This window comes from Pezoporus wallicus, unplaced genomic scaffold (genome assembly GCF_028554395.1).
Source record: "Pezoporus wallicus isolate ANWC-B61680 ecotype Strahan unplaced genomic scaffold, APGP_CSIRO_Pwel_v1 contig_6732, whole genome shotgun sequence".
NCBI lineage: Eukaryota > Metazoa > Chordata > Aves > Psittaciformes > Psittacidae > Pezoporus > Pezoporus wallicus.
In genome coordinates this window covers 447497-469807 of record NW_026638638.1, presented here as the reverse complement: position 1 = coordinate 469807, position 22311 = coordinate 447497, and the positions used below count along the sequence as shown (strand labels likewise).

Below are 22311 nucleotides of genomic sequence, written 5' to 3'. Positions count from 1 at the left end.
ACCCTTCTCCGCTAACATTTCAATACTTCTTATGTAATATTAATGGGAACAACACTTTACTGTTAATGTAGCCGTGCATTTTGTGTCCTTCCCTTCCTTTTTCTGATCATAGTCCAGTTAATACCACAGGCCAGATCTGCTGCTGCTGTCAGTCAGTGTTACGCGCCACTTGCATCGTTGTGCAAGTGCCGGGGGGTGGCCTGCAATACAGAACATTGATTCACTGAGTCTCTGTTCCATAAGAGAGGCATTTAACTGAACAAATTGTAAGCCACGTGCTGCCAGGCCAGGTAACAATCTCTCTGCAGAACTTATCCCTGCAGGGCAGCTTTCCCTGGGGAAGGGGTGGCAGAGTCAAGGCAAGAAGTAAGACTAGCCTCAGGTCATCCGCAGGTGTGCAGGGAAAGCCAGGAGCATGTTTGCTGCCCTTTACCTCAGGAGTAGCAGCCACTCTGTGCCTCCCAGCACTGACATTTCTGTCCCGGTTTCTCGCAGATCGTGTTTGAGGGATTTATACGCAACGGCTACTTGGGAGAGCTCGCCCTTGATGACATCCGGCTAGGCACCGACATCCCGCTGGAGAACTGCATGGGTACGTTCCACATCCAGCCGTGGGGGCCAGGGGTGGCTGGTGGGGCTGGAGAACCTTTCCGTTCAGGCTCCATCGGCCACTTCTCCCCTGCTTGTGGTACTGGGAATTCTGGATCTCAGCTGGGACTTTGCTTGCTCATGAAGGAAATGAGGGGGACTCAGTCTCTGCGGGATGGGGGCTGTTGGTGCGAGAGGCAGGAAGCACATGTCTGTGCTACGCAAAGCTGGAGGAGCAGCTGAGGGTTACGGAGGACTATTCTGCGTGGTAAGGACATACACTAAATTTAAAAGGAAAGTGCTAGACAAAGGAAACCAGCTGTCAGTCAGTATTACACGCTTAGAGGGGGCAATGAGTTCAAAAGGAGTCTTCTCTAATAAGAAAGAAAATAGCAGAGGGGTTTTACAGCAGTGTTAACAGCATAACAAAGGAAATTTTTGTCCTAGAATTCACCATTCCCGAACCAGGCCAAAAGCCAGGTGGATTCATTCAATGTGAAAGGCAGAGAGGACTTAAAAATGTCAAAAAAAAAAAAAAAAGGCAAAAAAAGTGTGTTTTAGCAGTTTGCTGGTGGAGCTGTTGACCTACACTGTTCCCCTAACCGGCATATCCATGCGTGCACTCTGATGGCTCTCGTGACCCTATAGGTTGGATGTGGATTTAGAGCCATCCCAGTTGAGCTTGGGACCAGCAGTATCCCCTTAGGGGGCTCTGTGCTGAGAGCTGCCCACAGTGGCTGCAATTCTGCGTGACCCGGGTGAGGCAAATTTCACTGTTAAACACCCACAAAGCATCTGACCCCTCCTGAAGTCAGTGCAAAGTAGGTAGAGCAGAGTCTCTCTCCCCACTGGACTTTGAAAGGCCCCATTCAGTGAAGCTCCTCTCCCCCACCAAGGGAGGGGAGGATCCCAATGCCTCTTAACCCAAGAGGGACTGATGCTCTCTTCCAAGGGTTGTATCTCAGGCAAGGAGACACAAGACAAATTGTGCCTGGCAAGGGCTGGTCGCATCTCTTGCCACCCTGTGCAGGCAGGTGATGGTGAAGATGGTGCAGGAACCAACATTAATAATAGAACAGAGGACCAGGACTGCCCCAGAGATGCTCTTGTGCACTGTCAGTCTCAGATTCTTTGATGCTTTGAACTCTGTTGGTCTCCCATCTGCCAAAGGAGCTAATACTCCATATGTCAAATTCCCTGTATTTAAGATTTGACAGTGGTGTTTTAATCCCTTGCCTTCTATGGCATTAAAGAGAAGCAAGACTGGTGATTAACACTAATAACATTTCCTATCTAACTTCTTTTGAGCTCAGCAGTTCACCTAGCTCCAGTGTTTCTGTATCTTGGGCCTCATGAACCGAAAGCTTAACATTTCAAAACAAAAGCATTAGTAAATTATAAAGTTTAAAGCATCGACAGCCCTAAAAATCACACCAAACTGCTGTGCAAAATTCTTTGTCCCATTCCAGAAAGTTGAATGGGAATCTTAAAACCCATAAGGGTAGTTTGTTTCACATCATTTCTAACAAAGGGCTCTCACTGCAAACTTTAATATAACTCATGGGTCATTTCCAATGTAACCAAAATAATAATGAAATGGCAGAGATACAGTGCTACTCCTTCTCTCTCAGAGCCATGAGAATATCTGACTCCAGCACAGGCTACTCCTGTTTTTTCAGATCTAATCCTGGGAAGTAATCTGATTCCTTTTTAGCATGAAAGAACGCTAATAAGTCACAATAGTTTTTTCCTTTGACAGATGTGTCATTCACATTCTGAACTTGAGTGATGATTTCATAGCACTCAGTAGAGCCAGAGTCTCCTTCTGTGACTCACAGGCATAATGCAGAAGTAATCTAAAAATAATCAGAAATCTATTACTTCTGCAAAAAAGTAATCAGTAATAAGTGCCAATTATTGCTTTTCAGATCCAGTAATTTATAATAGATTACTTCTTCAAAGAAAGAAGAAAAAAATTGCTTGCCTTTGTTTCTTATCACTGTGAGATAGTGAGGAGCATGGCATCGATGCCCAGAAGTAACACAGTTCCCATGTGAATAACGAGGCCAGAGTTGAGCCAGAAACAAAACTGCTCTTGGAAATTTAGGGGGTTTCATCACTGGACTGGTGAGGCTTTGCCTTTGGATGACTCAAGCCAGCCAGCTGAATCCAAATTACCCTCAACCTCAGACATGTTTTCCTCTGAAGTCTGAGTCGAAGATTATTACATGTCTGAGAGCGGGTTTCTCCCTGTCCTGGTAAGGCTGGCTAGCACACGCTCTGTTCCCAGCAAGTGGCTTCTGTGGGGCACAGCCACATGCCTGCTCCACTTGGCCACTGCAAATCAAGAGACATGAACTGTGTCCTTGTAATATCCCCCACTCTGATACTAGGTTTTGTTTTTTCCTTTGCAGAACCCATCACAGCTTTCCCAGGTGAGAACTTCTACTTTCCAGGTAAAACTGCACTTCTCTTGGTGGTTTCTTTCTGCTGGCATGGGCTTTTACATCGAAGAAAAGCAATGTGTGTGCTTATACAAACAGCAAATGTTCTGAGCATTGAAATGGCAGCTCTATGCTAAACCTCCTCTGTCACAGCAGCAGGAGGTGGCACCCTCTGACTCCTGCTAGGTAACAGGGAGCAGGCAAACACAAGTTACACTGTCTTGGGGCTCAATAGCATTAGGAAACCCACCATCATGAGGTACCCAGCCTCCTGAAGAGCAGCAGAGCTCATAATGGGAAGGCTGTGGAGTAAAGGGTAGTTATCAACTGACTTAAACAAGTAAACCAGTAACCAATTAAAAGTGAAATGAGGTGGTGGTGACTTACATTCATTTGGGGAAAGTTGTTTTCTAGTTTATAGGTGTGCTGGCAGCGGTGGTGTTTGAGCTGCTGGTGGAGCGGGGTGGGGATGGTGTGCTTGGGAGGGGAAGGGAGTTGGGAGGTAGAAGTGGGAGAGCAAACTGCCAAGAGGAGCTCTGAAGGTGACAGTCAATAAAAGGGAAACAAGGTGAAATGGTGCATTTAATAGCTTAATACTAGCCTGGAGAATAGAAACCGGCATTTGTCTGATCAAACCTACAAAGTAAGAGAAAAGGTGAGGAACTCAGAAAACCTGCCTCTCTCTGTGAGCAGTCAGCAGGGATGCTGTTTGTCTTGCTGTGGGGTGGGAAAAGCTGTCTGCTTTTGCAGGGAAGATCAGTTCAGTCTGTTTGAGGTTTTTTTCCCTGTGTTTTAATTTTGGACTTTCTTTTCCTGCCCTCCTTTTCAGGAATGTGTCTGGGGGGGGTGTTGTGATGAAGAGCAAACTTAGGGCTCCCCTTCATACTCACTTGAACTCTTCCCATCCCCTACTCTGCTGTAAGATATGGCTGAGCTCTTCCCTAGAAACAGCTGCATTTCTGTGTGGGGCAAAACTGTCTCTGGTGGGTATGTGTGTTGAGAGCTGTGCTACTAAAAGAAAAGTAGATGCTGAGACTGAAGTCAAGTGCACGACTCTGTCCCTGGCGTGTGAGGCAGGCTGTGGAGCATTACCAACGGGAGGGATATCCACAGGGTGTAACACTATATTTTACAGTCATACCCATACTGTAACAACTATGAATTTGGGTTTGTAGGCTGCTTATTTATCTGCAACTCAGACTTGTGGTGTTACTGAAAAGCTGCTGCAATATTCTCAGCTGACAAAGACATTACTTACACCATCACTCTGTGTTCTCCTGGGTCTGGTCTGGTGCCTATTTTGCAAACATCATCCTTGTCTTTTGGGGCTTGTAATGTATGCTGTCTTCAGTTTGAACCCTCCTCTGGGTCTGTCCCAAAGTCCTGCTAACTCATGTCATTTCTTTTTCTCTTCACCCCATGCCCTGCTGCCTGTATGCCTCCCATTTCTACGTCCTATTCAGCGTGCCTCAGGGCACACTGGCTTGGTAGGGACAGTGTTTGCTGTGCCTAGCACAGCAAGGCCCCTGAGTACCACAGCCAGATGCTGTTGCCTTCCCTTCACTTAGGAGCTCACCAGCTTGTGCCAGTGGGGTCCCACCCATTGCTAACGACATCCTAGCACTGGGTGAGCTGGAAAGACTGCAGGAAGTATGGAGATGTTCTGTGGCTCCCACTCCTGCACTTACATGATAAGCTGAGAAAGTAAGATGCCATTAAAAATAATAGCAAATCCTTCCTCCCCTGGCTTGGGAGCAAAGCTGAAAATACACACCTTCCAGGCTCCAGGATCACAAGGCAAATAAGAAGAGAATTGTGTGGGTGGAATATCTTTCAGCCTAGTGGGTTGGGATCTTACGAGACCAGTCAAGTGTGCTTAAACTGTGCTGCATTTGAGAGTTGATGCATCTCACCCTTAAAGAGAAGGTGTAACAAGTGGCTGGAAGCAAGAAGTTAGCTGAATACCTGGTTAAAAATCAGAGATGTATTCCAAAAAGCACGGAGACAAACTGGGGAGAATTTGCCTTTGGGATGGTCCCACACTGAGTATCCCAAAATCAAGACAGGGATATCTTCCTGGAGAAATGACAGGCAGCAACTAAGGGGTTGAGATTGACACTGGTTTTGTGGCATTCAGATTAGAAGAGTGTAATACTTGCTTTCATCTGTGCCATCTATGAAAATTCCAGCTGTGTTGCTTGTCCACAGCAGTTATTGTCAGTGATTTCAGAGAGGAATATGAGCAATGGCAGAGCAAGGCAGGCAGCTCTCTAGGAGGCTCTCTGGAAAGGATTTTCTCCTTTTTTGGTCCCTAGAGGATTTTTGCTCTTTCTTCTTATGGGTTTTTATTTCTGCTGCTGCACTGCTCTAAAACAGGCTCCTGTGGAGTCTCCCCTGTTAGGAAGAAGAGGGGACTGTACCTGGCCAGGTTGGAGGCATAAGTGCAGCAGCACACCCAGATGAAATTGCTCACCGTTTAGGGATTAAATAAGAGTTTCCAGTGAGCAGTCTCCCAAGCCATGCATAAACAAAGCACCCACAAACTCAACAAGAACAGCAGGAGGCATTTCTTTATTAAGGCAAGAGTTCTAGTGAGTAAGTGAGGAAGGGCAAGTGTGTGTGTGTGTGTGTGTGGCGGAAGGCAAAGGGGAGTGGAAAAATTATTAAGTTACGAAGATGGATTTTTTCTCCATCTCCCCGAGCAGGGAACTTTTCCACTGATACAAGAGAAAACTTCCAGAGAGCAGCAGAGCCAGTAAAAACAGAGCAGATAACATCAGCGCTGTGTGCTGAGTAGATGGGCAGCTATATTTAGTGGCTGACAGTGTAAGGAAGAACGATCATTAGTGTTGGGAATTGGCTTCGTTAGGGCTCAGAGACAACTGAGTGTGATTCCTTAATGACTTCAGTTGCTAAATGAACTCTCCAGACTTCTGCTATCTCCTCAGCAGGGCCGTGAAGTGCGGAAACAGGGGCCAAGGAGAGGCTCTGCACTACCCCTCATGCTTGCAGCCCCAGCTGCTGCACAGGGACATCTGGAGTAGGTCAGAGCCAAGCAGAGGTTGTCCTGAATCTGAAACTGCCTCGAGATCCCCCAGGGGTTCTTCCCATGAGCGGGATCATCTGGGGCACATCGTGCTGCCTCCCTTCATCCCCAGGCAGGCAGAGGTGTGTGGGGAAGGGGGCAAGGAGCGCAGGCTCACCACTGTGGTGTGTGTTCCTCTATTGACAGATCCACCCTTTTTACCCTGCACTGGGTAATGTACAGACATTAGAAAGCCACGGAAACCTTCCTCCCCTCTATTCTTCGGATGGGAGTGCTGTTCTCCTACAGCCTCCAGAGCTGTCTGCATCCCTGACACCTGCCCCCCCTCTCCCCACCCCAGTTTCCACCAGCAAGGCCAGTGCATATCAGTGGTGTGAGCCGCTGTTTGCCTGTAAATCTCTCAATGGACTGAGGTGCTATGTAAGCAGCGACTGTCACTAAGTGTAAACATGAGTGGCCTCTGCACAGTGAGCAGCCCCGTGCTCTTCCTGGGGGTCAACCCCCTGCCCCAGCACTGTCAGGCACAGGCGAGGCGTTGCTGATCCATCGGGGATGGTGGTGGGCTGTGTATGGGTGTGGGGTGGCTTGGCCAGTGGGATCTGTGCTGGAGACAGCAGCTCTCACCCCGGTGGGGGCTGATGGCAGCCCCCAAGGGATGTCCCACACTGACACCCCCTGTGTAGGCATGTGCTGCTTCTGTTCCCTCTCACCAGGGTGGTTGGTAGAGATAGAGGAGGAGGACATAGAACTGCCTGCTCCCTGCTTTCCCCACCCCCCACATACAGCCCACCCTGTATCCCCTCTCTTAGGCGCCGGGGGGGGGGCAGAAACAACAGGGCCACCCCCATTCCTGGTGGTGAGGGGTAGCTGGGGTGAAACGGGGTGAGGGTGGTGTATCTGGCAGGTAGGCTTTTCCTGAGACATCCGAATTCCTTGCGTACAATGACAAATATGTGGGTGGTTCCCAGCCTGCTGCTCTGTAAAAGCAGGATTTGGCTTGGCTGTGTGGGTTTTTTTTCTTGGTTTTGAGGTTTTTTTCTGTTGTAGCTATGTATCTGGGTGCAGTATTCATTCTTGGTTTTACTCCCTGTGCTCAGGTTTTGAGGGATGGGGAGAGGAGGAAAGCCTTGTGATTGCATTTTCCCTCATCCTCTGTGCCACCAGCAGCAGAAAAGCTGTCTCCATCCCACGTTTGGAAGCCAGTGGCTCTGCTGGCAGGGCAGTGTTTGTAGGGGAGGGCAGAAACTGTGCTGTGAGATGCCCTTGCTGCTAGCAAAGTGCGCACATCCTGCACTGTTCTGCTTTACTTCCTTGGCATCCTCCAAGCCTGCTGAAGAAACCAAGCTGGAGTTGGTTAGAGCAGAGCTGAACAGTATGCTGACACCAAACTGCAGGAGCCCTAAAATTCTGCTTGCCAGCACCTACAGGCTGTGCCCCCCACAGTGTGCCAGGGGCAAGAGGAGAAGACAAGCAAGAGTAGGGGATCAATCTGTCCAGCACCAGAGCAAACCCTTTGAGAGCTTCCCTGGGGACTTCGGACCCCTTGAAGTAGCCAATGAATAAATGTGGTGCAGAAGTGCATCTCTCTGGAGTTACTTACACAAACGGAGCTGGGCAGGTGGGAGCAGTGTGTGCAGGAGGAACAGCACAGAGCTGGTCTTGGGCCGTGAGGGTCAGCACAGACACCGATGCTCGACGCCAGCCAAGGCACATGTGTGCGTGCTTGTGCGGGCTGGCAGTGAGGTCCTGTGGTGGCTGATCACCAGATGTGCACACAGCTGTCCCGGGATGACCTAGGAAGGGAGAGCAGGGCCTTGCAGCCCTGCCCTGCAAAACACACTGCAGCTGTGGGAGTAGGAAGGGTTAGCCATTGCTGGGCTGAGCTTGGGCACTGCCTGCCTTTGAGTTCAAGGGAGGCAGGTACTTTTCCAGGCCTCCCTAGGGTGTGTTTGCTTTATCAGCATGAATTCATGGTCCTGGCTTGCTTAAGCTGTGGAGAGCATGAGTTTCTGAAGTGAGCGTTGGGTTGAATTTCCAGTCTGTGCCATGTAAATAATCGCAACCATTCTTTCTTGCTTTAAAAAGTAAAAAGGAAATCTCTCAGTCTGTGAATGGGCACCTAGTGAGAGCAGGTCTGTGTGCAGAGCACTTTCAGACAGAGATCTTCTTCTCTGTCTTTTCTTTTAGAACAGCAACTGTTTCTTCCTGTAATTTCTTTCCCAGTCTCCTGCTGTAACTTCCTTGCCCATCTGAGGTGATGCTCTTCCTCCAATTAGGAAAGTGATGTGTTTTGTCACTGCTTGACAACATCTGCCATGTGGAGACAAAGCCAGGCAGCCGATCTGGAGAAGGCAAAAAAATAAGGGGGGAAGAAAACATTTGTTGATGCCAGAAATAACAGTAATAATAATGTGCATATGGAATATGTATTGAAATCCAGGCGGCGTGATGAATTAAGAGGGAAGAAAACAGGCCCCTTGAATATGTGGGCTCAGTGAATGCCAGGCTGTGCTCCCCGCCAGGCGCACACCCCCTATCCGGAGGCAGCCCTGGCACCTCGTGTTACTCCGTGCTGTACTCTTGAAAGCATGTGTGTTTCTGTTTGTGCGTCTGCATGCCTCCCACCTAGCAACCCTGTTCTGTGTCTCCTCCCCAGGGGCAACCCTCCTGCCAGGGACCGAGCCCACAGTGGACACGGTGTCAGTGCAGCCCATCCCAGCCTACTGGTATTACGTTATTGCCGCCGGAGGTGCTGTTGTGGTGCTGGTCTCCGTCGCGCTGGCCCTTGTGCTCCACTACCACCGGTTCCGCTATGCGGCCAAGAAGAGCGATCACTCCATCACCTACAAAACCTCCCACTATGCCAACGGGGCCCCTGTGGCCGTGGAGCCCACCCTAACCATAAAACTAGAGCAAGACCCCAGCTCGCGCTGCTGAGAGCCGAACAGGAACGAGCGAACAAACAAAACACAAACCAGACAGACAGACAGAAACTAAGACTTCAAATACGTTGCCTCAGTTTTGCACTTTTTTCCTTACCTAGCATACGTGTGAACTCTTAGACATCTCCGTCCCTTCTCTGTCCCCCCCAGCCCTCCCTGAATCTTTTACAAACTCTAAACTAATGCTGCATCTTGGATCGCCAGAAGAGACACAACGCCCCTTCACTTCAGAAGTGAATGCTCCCTTTCAATTACTTTTTGAGGAGTCTCGGGGTGTCGGGTGGGGTTTTTTGTTTCTTTGTGTTTGTTTGTTTGGGGAGTGGTTTTTGGTCAATAGGCTTGTTTGGTTTGGGGTTTTTTCCCTCCTCCCAGTAGGCAACCTGCAAGGGAACTTGATGGAGAGCCTGGAAGCTTGTGTGTGCGGCTCATGCACGAGAGTGCTAAATCTGTGTATGCGAGTGTGCATGGGAATGTGCGTGTCTGACTGACTGAATGTATATTTAGAAACAGCCCCTTTTAATTTGCTTGTTGTCGCTTCTACTTGCACAGGGAATGTTTGTTTTGTTTTTCATTTCTCTCCCCTTCCCGCCTCCCCTCTGGAAGGTCTGGGTCATGTTTATGGTAAATACCCTGATTTGTTTACTTGGGAAAGAGAGCAATGCTTTTTTGTTGCCTTATCTAGCTTTGGCTGGGTTTCTTGTTTGATAGTGTTAATGTCTCGGGTGCAAAATGAGAAGAAGAGGCCAGGCTGGACAGTAGGAATGTCCACCTCAGATGGCTAGAAGAATCCAGAGAGATTCATAGACATCCAAAAAGTAAGATCTCTCCATCTTATTCTTTCTGCAGCCAACATGATAACACAGCCATTGTTTGGAAGTGTGTGTGTGTGGGGGGGAAATCTTCCTTCCCTCACCTGCAAGTGAATCTATTTAAAGTTGCCTTATATCAGAGAAGCTCATAATGAATGTTTTGTTTGTATCTGTTAAAGCCAGCCTTAGGGTAACACATAGACTTCAGGAGGTCTAAGGTGGATGCTGAATACTGTAGTTTCTTGAGAATTGAAGGTTTATTTATTTTATAAGTATCCTTGCTCTGGGTGCTGATGGTTTTGCTTTTACACAGGAAAAGGGGAGAGGGCTCCTCCTTGTCTTTCTGCTAGGACAAGGATAGTTCCCCTTTCTGGGTTTTAGGTATGTTTTTTTAACTCTGCCCAATTCATAGCTGCTGAATCACAAAAATTGCCAGTTGACTTTCTAGAATGTCAGTTAGTTTTGCGTTTGCTAATGTTCTGCTTCTTAAAGCATCAGTAGCATCTAGCAAGCAAAGCCTAGCAGGTGCTCCTTGAGGGGCCCAGCTATTGCTACTGCTTTAACCAGGGAGGTGAGATGGAGCCTCTAACATGCCTCCGACTGTTGAATGGCCCAGCATATTGTAGTGGAAATGCCTTATATAAATTACTGAATGATGAGATGCAAAAGTGGTTTGAATCCTTAACTCTAATCTGTTTCCAGGTGAGAAAAGTACCTCTAGTGAGCAAGGTTTGTGTTCATTTGTGCTGAGTGATCAGATTCCCTCCTCCCTCCTAAACTTGCTAGTGCTCCCCACCCATCCTTTGCCCATGAATATTGCATAGAATGAATTGAGACGAGCAGCTCTGTTAACTTTCCTGCAGTCTTGAGCTTCCTTTTGGTCTGGGGAAAAAGTGGAAACACAAACGGTGCTGTGCATGTGTGATATTGGCCCCTGTTGCAGTGGATCCCTCTGCCCAGGGGATCTCTGTTGATGGGGTGTCAGTCTCCTCTCCCTCCCTGCCTTTATTCATGCAGCCTATTTTAGCTCACATGCTGTTTACTCAACAGGGTTCAGCAGGACCCCCTCAGCTGCAGCAGCAAGTGTCTAAAGCGTGCATGGAGCGCAGAAAAGCCTGGGGTGATTTGGCATGGTGAGCACTTTAGGGGTGGTGAGTGCTCGGGCAGCATCCCACCAAGGTCTGACTCCCATGAGCTTTTCAAGGGCAGCAGGGTTGTCCCTGTCCCAGCAGAGATGGAAGGGACCCATGTGAGCTCCTGTCACCTTGCAGGTAGTGCTGCCTAGAGAGGCAGCCCCTAGAGAGGAGCTTCCAGGGCCAGAATGCTTTCTCTGGGAGCCTTCTCATTATGCAGCACTGATGTTGCAGTGCATATGGCTGGTGATGTGAAATCCCAGCCATCCACTCCTCCTCAGCCAGCTCCAGATTAAAACAGATGTGAAATAGTGGCATGTGCTTGCTGCATTTTCAGGTCAGCCCAGGCCATGTCAGCAGATGATAGCATCACGTTTCCAGTCAGTTCAATCTCCCTAGGTCAGACAATCCCCTCGCTTCAACCAGGTTCACCCCCATGGACGTAGCAAGTACGCATCGGTGTGTCAGGGAGGAGAATGTGGCACCCTGTCTTTCAAACCAAAATCACCAAAGACAAAACAGAAGGTCACTTCCTGATTTTTATTCCCAGTTCTCCCCTGCTCCTCAAGCCCTGACATCCCCAGCGTTGCCCAGTTGCCTGTGTGTGAAAAATATCTTGTGGAAATTTGAAACTCTTTGAAGATGTATTGTGTGGAATGTAATAAAATGATGATATTTTTATACAAATACCTGGGGGTTTTCTTCCTTCTTCTTTCTGTGCTAACGAGAACGCTGTCGGTTGAAGCAAAGCGATGCTTCAAAACTCCATGTTTTCTTTTGGAGCATCAGGGCTGTTTGCTTTAGCGAAGTGAAGTTCCTGTTCCTGCTGCAGGCAGACGCAGCTCTTGTGTGCGCACCCTGCCTTGCTGCATTCAGGATCAGGCCATTAGCAGTGGCTTTTAGATCCATTACATTTGTACCAGCCCGTAGTGGGAGTTTTGGGTGGCTGGACTGACACTGCGGTTGTCTGGGGATTTCGATAGCGTCTCTTAAGTGCTAAATGGCTCACTGTGATTATGCAGAATTTCTCCAGCCGGGCCCCTGGAGACAGGACATCCGACTTCCCAGGGCCCTGGGGGCCGGCTTGGCTGCCAGCTCAGCCAAACCACGCGCTCCGTCCGTAAGCACATTGAACACCGGGTAAGCCATTACCAAAATGAATAATGAAAATGGCAAGGCATTCCTCTCCCATGAAACCCTTGTTGGGCTTCTGCGTGTCGGGCTTCATAGGAGAGCTGTGTGTGAGCAGCCCAAGTGCGGCAGCACCAAGGGTATGTGCCCCCTGCCTTCCCTCCATCCGAGTCCTCCCATCTTGTGAAAGGGATCTCTGCTGCAGCATCTTCCCATCTTCTCTAGGTGTGCCTTTCGCCCCTTCAGAGGAGTCAGCAGCGTTGCATTTCATGTGAAAGATATTTTGCTGCCAATTTGAGAGGTTTTCTTTCCCTTCTGCATTTATTTGCCTTCTATCATATTCTTTACTCTGGCATGCAGCTCAGCTTTGCAGTGAAACTTCCTGGCTTTACAAGGAATTCAGGCCATCAACAAAAAATAATTCAAATGTGATCCCTCACTGTGGGTGTTCAAACACAAATGGAGCTGAGGAACCATGCTATCTTTTCTTTAGCTTTTTTTTCCCCCCATCTAATTGTACAGCAAAGCCCATGCACTTGTAATTTGCATTTCGTACACTTCAGTGAATGTCCAAGCAAAACTTAAAAAAATATGCACATGCGAAAAGCAGGGGGGGGGAAGACTGGCTGATGGCTTCCCAACAAGGAGGAAAAAAATTCTGTGAAGTAAACAGACAAAAAGGGAGGAATCATTTGGGGTTTAATTATTCCTTATGTGCGCCACAGCCAGATTGACCAGGGAGTTGGGTGCTGCTCAGTCTGCTGCTCATCATAAGGAAGAAGGCAGCAAAAATGAGCACACTTTGTTTAAGAAAAATACAACTTGGTGTGATTTTGATGCAACCTCTGCTGCAGGTAGTGTCAGGCATTTAAGAGTCTATTTTAAAAGAAGAAGGGGTAAATGGGGTAGCAGCAGGGGCTCTGTATCTCAGAGTGTCATTAGGGGTGGAAGCCTGCTGTCTCCTGCATGTCACGGGAAGGGTGCAGGCATGAGTCCCCTGGCGGTATGTGGGGTGATGGTGTCTTTTTACCTCTGCAGTTGCTGCTGGGTTGTAGGGAAAGTGACTCCGTGTGGCTGTGGGTGAGGACCCAAGGGCACTCTGTAAGTGGTGGCACAAAGCCGGTGGCTAACAAGGGTGTGACAGAGGGAGCGATGACCTGGCAAAGCAAAGGGTGCCAGGGGAAGGGCTGTGCTGTGCCTTGCCTGCAATGTCAGCATGCTGGAGATGGATGATGGCTCAGGAGTGCTCATTCACCTAGCTGGGTCAGCCTCATGCCAGGACACTTGGCACAGGGAACCCTGAGCTGCTTGTCCCCATGCTGAAAGGGCAACGTTGGCTTTTCCTGGGCAGGGTTGAAATGCCCCTGCTGGTGAATGGAAGGGAATGAGGTAGAAACCAGGCTGTGCTGGGATTTTTGCCCCTCTAGAAACCCTGTGAAAACCTTTATAAGGGCTGGCCCCATCTTACCCCATGTCAGAGCAGCAGAGTGAGGCACACAGACACCAGGCGAGGGCCTCTAGGCGAGCTTGGACAGCTTGTTGGCTTTCTGCCACAGCTCCTCCATCAGTGGCTTTGGCGGCTCTTAGCAGCAATTGCAGGCGTGACTGCCAGTTTGAGGAATAGTGTCGTTAGCCATTGCTGCTGTAAAAACAAACAGCAACAACAGGGAGGGTGATAAACGTATCAGGATGCCGCAGAGCTGCCAGCTTCTCCCCCGGCTTCCAGCCCTTGTGCGGTGGTAGTGGACTGGCAGTGCTGCCCTTGCGCTGAGGAGCTGGGACTGGTGAGCTCAGCACAGAGCACCAAACCCAAATGGTGGCTCCTTACCTCGGTAGTCCAGCACTAAGACGGAAAGAGGAAAACCATGCTATATAATGCCCCTGTAATGCCCTACACACACATGCTGCCACCACTCTTTTCCTGGCCTGGTGCTGGTGCTGAGGAGAGGTGCAAAAGCAGGACATGCCAGGGAAAGGTTTGGGCTGCAACAAAGGATGTGATGCTGGAGGGAGGGTTTGGCAGGGTCCTGAGTTTGGGCAGCTGCCTTGGCCATCCTCCATGCATGCAGCGAGGGCAGGGTGCCACGCATTGGAGGGCAGTGCTGGGGCTGGTAATAGCTGCCTGCTTGCGTGTGCCTCCACACCTAGCCTGGCTTCACATCTCCAAGAGCTTTCAGTGGGGTCTTCACCTGGCAAGCGATGCTTCCCTATCTTCGCTGCACATGGGAACCCAAGGAACACAAGAGATTCCTCAATGCCCCTTGGTTTGATGATTGTTCTGCAATGTGAACCATGCACTGCTGCTGAAGCAGCCCCAAGGCAATCTGAGGATAAGGTCTGGGGGTTCCTGTGCTGCAGAGGCCAGGGAGAAGCTACTTGTTTGCTTTCTTTAATGCTCAGCTGTAGCCAAAGCACTGTTTTAATTTGAAATTTGGCAGGGATTTAGCCCTTTTGTAAACTAAAGTTGTTCTGTGTTTCTGGAGGAGTAAGGAAGGGAGAAGTGAGGCTGATTGGGGGCTGGAAATAGAGCGGTGGGGGATTCAGAGGGAGTGTTTCTGCCTGGTGCCTGTGCTGCTGCTTTGAGAAGCACTTCCCTGCTCACGGAGGGTGGGAAGTGTTGCTCCCGCAGCCCCCTGGGCTCCCAGCCGAAGGAGCAGCGCGGCGCTGCTGCCGCCAAACAGAGCGGAGTCAAGGCGAGGCCACAGCGGCTGCTCCGCTGTGTCAAAACAAAGTGATGTGAGTTGGAGTCACACTATTGCTGCCGAGAGAAAAGGGCTGGGAATGAGCAAAGGGAGAAAAGCGAGCATGAGCGCAGAGCTGGAGCTCTGGCTGCCAGCACTGGGGAGCGGTAATTTCTGACCCCCTTTTCCTGGACTTAGCTGTGTGTTTCGGCCCTTCCTGGGTGCTATTTGGCAGGGCAGCAGTTGTACACCTCCAGTGTTCCCCTTGCTGGGCAGGGTAGCACCAGCCAAGATGGATGTTGTAGCCGCAAGAGAGAGGGGTGAACACATAGGAGGACACTTGCTGCTTTCAGGGAAGCGAGCAGCATATGGTTGTTTCCCCATTGTGGAAAGCACCAGAGGGCAGCCAACTTTTGTACCGGGATGCACGGCTCAGTTGTTACTAGAGAGTGAGAGACGGTAGGTAGCAGAGACCACCAGCCGTCATCACCTGGCGCATCTCCTTTGTCCCCAGAGCCTGTGGATGCCTGCGGGAAGTGGGAGCAGGATGGCAGGAGTGCTCTCTGCTGTGTGCCAGGGAGGATGTGGGCAGGCAACAGAAAGGGCTCAAAATTACTGCAAGTTTAATGTATCATTTGGGGAAGGCACCTTCTGTTGAGAAGCTCATTTTGTTCACCTATGAAGACTGAGAGGCAATGCCTCTGTGTAGAGTGATGCATGGTAACGAACAGAGCTTTGTCCTGCAATGGAGGGACCTGGCAGGATGCAGTGCTCAGTGCCCTGATTGAAACCAGACAAAGTCAGTCCAGGAAGAAAACAGCATTTTTTTCTTGATGGTGGTCATTTGCCTTGGAGGAATGCATCTATGTTGGGACTGGATGTCCTCTCCAAGACAATAGCTCTTGTCTTGCTGCAAAGGTCTCTGCCTGAGGCAGTGTGCATTGCCAGTAAGTCCCTGCAAGCAGGCTGGCATTGAGTGTGTGTGGTGGTGGGAAGTACATGCCAGTCCATATGATGCACTGACCTCAGCTTTGCAGTTGAGGGGCCTTGGGTAGATCTGGGAGAGCTTTCCTGCAAGAGGTGCGTGTATGTCTGTGGTGGGACATCAGAGAACCTTTCTCTTGTGTACTCTTGTGCCTCCCCTGCTGCCCTGGCAAGGCATAGCAAGCTACATGTCACTCCCTTCCAGTAATCCCCTCCTTGGCCCGATCTCTCCCACCCCTGCTGCTATTTTAAACCAGACGTACACTGAAGTTCCTTAATCTCTGGAAATACTAATTTTCTCCTCTCCCTCCATGTGAGTTCATATGAACGTGGTACTTAAGTCGCTCCTTGTCTTTGATTAGAATCTTATCTTTCTTTTTTCAGGTCCCATAAATTAGCCTTTTAGCTGGCAGTGCTTTCAGATCCAACAGATAACAGCCTTTCTCAGCATCTGGCCATTTCCAAAGGCATCGCTAACATCATCTTTGGGGCATGACTGGCTAGGTGCTCACAGCTATAATTCGGCACACACGCTTTGAAAAAAGCTTTTCACTTAGTAGAAAGCATTCCTCACCTTTAAATACAGTTTCCCCTAATGTTCTTGCCTACCCTTCTCTAGTATTTTATATTTTTTTCATTTTAAAATGCAAGGAAAATTGCACCTGAAAGCTGCCCTTTAAGGAAGCGTCTCCCCACAGCACAGGGCACAGCATGTTTCTCCCATTCTGCCCAGCAGCTTGTGAGGCTTTTCTGAGGACCACTTTCCAAAGGGGCACTTTCCATGGCCTGCTCCACTTGTGACAATATTGCTGAGACTTGTCACAAAGGAGCACAACTGATGACAAATAGCAGGCTAGTCTCTGTGAGAGGAAATCATCTCCACTAGGAACTGCAATTGAGACCACCAGCTTCAGTTTCCACAGACAGCCACACAGCCAGAGCTGATTTGTTAATGAATTGAGAAACCCCAGGACGGAAAAAGAAACGTTGAGTCCTATTTTTCCAAAGCCAGAGTAGAGCCCTGTGTGACAACAGACAATCTGATAGCAGTGAAATGGCATGCAGAGAACAGAAGAATGAGGGCCTACCACAGGTCTGAGGAGGAAAGAGAATGGGTGAGGAACAAGACATATTTTGAGCAAGACTTGGAGTCATGTTAGCATGGGGAATTGAGAAAATTGTTAGAAAAGTAAATAGATTTTGGGCTTGGCTTTTTGTATAAATGTTCTCTCTTTTCAAGTTTTCCCAGTGCTCCTTCCTTTCAGGCTGGAAGAACTGGTGTTCTTTTGAAAGTGTTGATTAACCAATACTTTGTTTTTTCTGGCTTTCCCCTCAAGGCTACCCTGGGAAATAAAAGAGCACCAAATTGCTAGCTTGTTCTCACACAAAATTTAGAGGAGCTACAATATGGAAAGGCAAAAGGCTTCAACAGTCTTTTCCCACACATGGGCTCCTTGGGCAAACCATGGTCCAGTTTTGACCTTTGCTTGTGTTCGAGCAGCCTGCAGTTTCCACAGAGTTGTGTGGGTGACACGGCTGGCAAATGTCATTGCTTGTCTTCTGATGGAGGACTAGCAGAGCAGACGTCTCCGCGTGTGAACTGCTTTGCAAGTTATTTTTCCACATGTTCGGCTCTAAATGTTTGCAAGGGGCCCTCAGGCAGTTCTCCCAGCCCTAAGATGTTGCCATCTGGGCCTGTCAGTTCTGGAAGTGTTGAGAAATCATGTGAACTCGCTGCTAAAGTGAGGATTTACAGAAAATGGTGTGCACCTATGTTTCTTCAGCAACCTACCAGCTGAATTACCTGGCTCACTAGACACAGACCTCATCCTCAGGAGGGCCAAGTGTTGTTCCTGTTGCTAGGCTCACTTGAAAATTCAAAGAAATCCCTTAATCCTTTGAGTGCAGAAGGCAAAAGGCAACTCTACCCAAGGAATGGGTATTTGGGAAGGTATCATTAGTACCAGCACAGAGGATCATTGCAGTCAGGTATAAGGTGGTGCTGAGGCAGCATGGCATTCAGCAGAGCCCCCTGCTCTGGAAGTGAACCTTGAAATGTCTCTGGTGGGGAATTGCCTCCTACCATTGCCTGGGATAGCAAAAATACATGATTTGACAATTCAGGAGGGCTTTTCAAGTCCTAAATCTCTGTGAAAATATGCACAAATATTCTTTTATAGGGTTCTGAATAATTTCTTCACACGTGGCTTTTTGGGCACAGGTTACATTCTTTGGGTTTTGTTGTTTACAAGCAAACTCTTTAAACAGTTCTTGCTATTTTCACACAAGATGTGAAGTAGCCTTGTTTTTTAACCATAACTATTTCAAGAGTGTCACTTCTAGCACTTTCTAGTAGTCCCTCATTTTCTGCATTCCTGATCATTTCAAGGTGCCTTCTCAGTTGAGCACCCCAAGCTACTGTCAGCTTTGAAAAATCTAAGCAGATAGAAATGAAAGGGCATCTTCTTTTGGAAAACTGAAAAAAAGAGCCATGGTAACTATACATAGAGATAATGCTAGGAAGGCTGCACAAGAAAATAACTTCTGCTCTGGAATTACAGCGTATGCATTTGGTCACTAGTGCTTGATCTGTGCTGAACAATAAGAAGAAATGTCACCACTAAAAGGAATTTGGATCAGAGAAGTGTTAACATAAATACCTAGATATGGACACCCATTTGCCGCTCTCCCCATTTCAACCAGCTTTTGCATTAAAACATATAATGATGAAACATGACTTCCTCAAATTACTCAAATTTCAGATAAATTTGAGTACCCAAAGAGAAAGTGGGTCATTGAAGCTGTGTGTCCAGTAAGATGTATGGGAAAACATGAAAAGTAGAGTGTGCTAAATGGATCTAGCATTAGTGGCAAGTAATGACAGGCACTATGATCCTAATCAGAGTTGTAAGGATAATACCCACGAGCCTGTTAATAGTGAATTATGGCCATTATGCAGGCACCAATGACAATATTTTAGTGCTATTCAAGTTATCTGGTCTCTTTGCTTTTCACTCGCTCTCATTTCTTCTTAAAAGCTGGTCATTTGGTGGTCATGAAATGTGATGTAGTGGGAAGATGCTGTTCTCTCAAGTCTGAAAGAGTCTTCATTGACTTTAGTCGAAGGAAGAGGAAGAGTTCTTCCTCCTTCCATGAGGAAGAGCCTTGCTGTAGTTTAACTATTGTTTTCTTCCAACCAGTCCTGCAGTCCAGTGACCAGTGACAATAATGCCCCCAAAAATCCACTTTAAACAAATGGTGCTTCCCATTTTGTTGTTCTAGTAAACTTCCCAAGAATGGAGGATGACTTTCCGATCTCTGAGCAAGACTTTGAAGACAACGATGATTCAGGTTGGTACCCAAATGACACACTGGCAATTTGTCTGGGGAAACTTGTGTTTCACTATGGGATGCTACAATTAATTACTCATAAACTTCAGCTTTAGTGGGAGTTATAAGCTAGAACATGCTTGAGAAAATACACTGATGTGGTGACTTAGTGTCTGGACAAAGACATTAGGTTCTTTTCTTGTTTTCCTTTTTCAGCAGCCAGCCAGCAACCTTTAAAAGTCAATATATTGTATTTGTGTTAGGACAAGTGGAACTGATCTTTCAAGCATTAATTGCTGCTTGCATGGCATTTTGACTTGTAAATGGAGAAAACTAAGTCTGGGTGCTGTGACATATTGTTTCCATAGTTTTGAACCCAATGGCACTTGAAAGGCCAGAGTTTTGGTGAGTGTAAAATGCTAGCATGCTATTTAGATATTAGGGCACCTCGCTTTCTTGGTAGTTCAGTGCTTCACATCACTTCTAGACCTGGGCTAGTGAATCCTGTAGAAAGATACCCATGGCAGGGCTTATACTCTTGTAAAGCCATCATAACTCAAGTGAGAAACGCATAAAGGTGATGGGGGAAAAAGTGATCCCTGGATAATAAGAAGTGCCCATTCCACTGCAGATTACTTTGGATCGGATAGGAACGACACACTGTTCTCTACTAACTCTCCAGGAACCCCAAAGCTGGACAAAGAGAAAAGCTGGCTCTACACCCTGGATCCTATCCTGGTGACCATCATAGCAATGAGCTCCCTTGGCGTCCTCCTCGGGGCCATCTGCGCTGGTCTGCTTCTCTACTGCACGTGCTCGTATGCCGGGCTGTCCTCACGTAGCTCCACCACGCTGGAGAACTACAACTTCGAGCTATATGATGGCATCAAGCACAAGGTCAAGATGAACCACCAGAAGTGCTGTTCGGAGGCCTGAAGGGTGCCCTGGGGATCACCCTCAGCGTTGTGCCTGGTGAGGTGGGCTGGCAGGGGGGTACTTTATTTGCTGTTTTCCATGGGAACTGAATGCCATAATGGGGAACGAGGAGTGCGGGAGGAGCGAGGGGAGGCGCTGCTCCTGCCACCAGGTCCCACTGGTGTGTCACACTCCGCCAGGACCGTGCGGGCTTTTCCGCAACCTGGACTGTGCTGGGCGAGGGAGGACCGAGACCCTTGTCTATTGGTTCATCTTCATTTTCTGCTGATGCGAGTGGCTGGGATGTGGCAAAAGAGACTGGTTTACCTTTTGGATGTGAAAACTAAATGTTGATTGTTATTTTCCACCTCCTTTCTCTGGTGAGTTGCTGAGAAGGCTGAGGGATTTCTTTAGAAATAACACACACACACAGAGACCCTGTCCATTTTAGACCCCATCCAGATATTGTTTTGGCTGTAGGGATTTGTGCATTTCACACTAAGTCCAGAAGGCTGCAGTTTCCAGTCCTGAAAATGGAAGCGTGTTGTTACCTTCAACTTTCCTTCTCCTGGTAGGGTGGAAAAGTGCGATACTGGCTTTAATGTCAGCGGTAGCAACAGTGCTTCCCAAAATCATTAAGAAATAAAATAGAAAGGAAACCCTATGTGTAGAAGCACCTCTTTGACAGAAGCTGAAGAGCCTTAAAGCAATTTGCGAATAAGAGCCATTTATTAAATCCAGATCTTGGATTGCAACAGCTGAGGCCTTCATCAGGAAGGCCTTTCTTTGAATCTCCCACCCATCTCGATCCTGCCCTTCTTCTTTTTGCTATAATGCAAAAGTTGCAGCAAACGAAAAGTAAAGCCTGTCAGGCTGCCGGCGCTCAGGCAATGGCTTGGGGAAGGGGGCTTCACTCTTGGTTTGACTTGGGGCACGGTGCTGAGGCCTCTCACTCCCCTGAGTGCCAGGGAGGGAAAATAAACAGGGGAGGAGGCTGGAGCCATGCCCATGTCCCTGGGAACCCGCTCATGGCACCCACCACCCCGCCCTTCGCTGGCCCTCTCTCTTTCACAGTGCTCCCCTTCTTCATGGAGCTGGGGAGCACAAGCTGGAGCTGTCGGCACTGGTGGACCAAACGGCTGCCGCCGTATCCCTTCGGAGCAAAGCTGCATTGTTCCCGATCAGTAGCAAAAACCTGAAGTTTTATTTATGATGAGCTGTGTTTTGTTTTACTTTGAACAAGTGCCTTAGAAGAAGTATTTTTCCTCCATCTGATGATCAGTGCTGTATCAAACAACAAGTGAGGCCTTCATCCTTCCCTGGCAAAACAGTCAACACTCTCTACCCAGTAGAGCCCGGGAGAAGTCTGGTCCTTCTGCTTTCAAGTGGTCTGGCTACATTGTCTGGCAGCTGATACCTCTCCACTTACCACTGTGCCGTGGGAGAGGAGTGTTATGAAAACAATTTAATGGAGAAACAAGAATTCAAGTGCTGGGCCCCAAACCAATGCCTTCTTTTCCAATTCGGCACAGATTGATTGTCCCTATCAGCTTGCACGTATATAAGCAGGAAAGCTTCCCAGCACGTTGTGTTTGCTTTTTCAGAGCACTTTGGAAATACCTGACATGTCCTGATTTTACATTTTGCCTAGCAAATAGTTTGGGGAGGGATTTTTTTTGCCTCACTAACCACAGAACGCCAAAGGTGTGATGTACTGTGAAGCTCAGTTGGCACAGCACCTGCAAACACATCCTGCAGGAGGCCAGGTGTTTGGGGAGACAAGCAACATCTGTAGAGGAGATGAGCACGGACAGTGCCACAGCTGCTCCTCGGTGTGGTGGGAATGGGAACATTTATCTAGTGTTTCATGGAAAGCTCCATCTGACAGTAAAGGTTGGGGGGGGGAGACTTCTCCACTGTGAGAAAGATGCCTGGGTTACTGGGGAAGCTGATACCAGCGGCTGTGTCATCAAAACATCCACAGTTCATACACAGACATGCAGGGACGGGCAGACACAAAGGCCTTCACTTTTTTAATTCACGCTGTCTGCCCAACAGAAACAGCAGTAAATGTATCTCGGATTCTCCTTTCCAATCACCGTATTTCTTTTGGCGTTCTTTGTGGACAAATTCCACAGGGGTGTTATTTTACCGCACAGAAGAAACAGGCAGTAAGAGGGAATGTACCCGACCATTTCAAAGCTGGATTGCTGCTGCTGAATGATTTTTATCCCCTTCAAATCACAGGAGAAGGGAAGGATGAATGGGAAAAGACCATACAGTAGAAAAGTTGACTTAGGCAAACAAT

General features: G+C 48.3%; 1 protein-coding gene across 6 annotated transcripts in view; it reads left to right on the top strand.

Annotated features, from left to right (window-relative positions):
* The window catches only part of NRP2 (neuropilin 2), an 86800-nt gene extending 64900 nt beyond the window's left edge, over positions 1-21900 (top strand). The window contains exons 14-17 of one of the 6 annotated variants that reach the window (XM_057411643.1): positions 496-592; positions 3003-3023; positions 19041-19109; positions 19720-21900. In XM_057411643.1, the coding sequence (XP_057267626.1) occupies positions 496-592; positions 3003-3023; positions 19041-19109; positions 19720-20024 (492 nt within the window). In that variant the 3' untranslated portion in view covers positions 20025-21900. Of the gene's footprint in view, positions 1-495; positions 593-3002; positions 3045-8734; positions 11650-19040; positions 19110-19719 lie in introns of those variants that run through there. The other 5 variants (XM_057411644.1, XM_057411642.1, XM_057411645.1 and 2 more) reach the window with 5 other exon arrangements.
* The last annotated feature ends 411 nt before the right edge of the window (positions 21901-22311 follow it).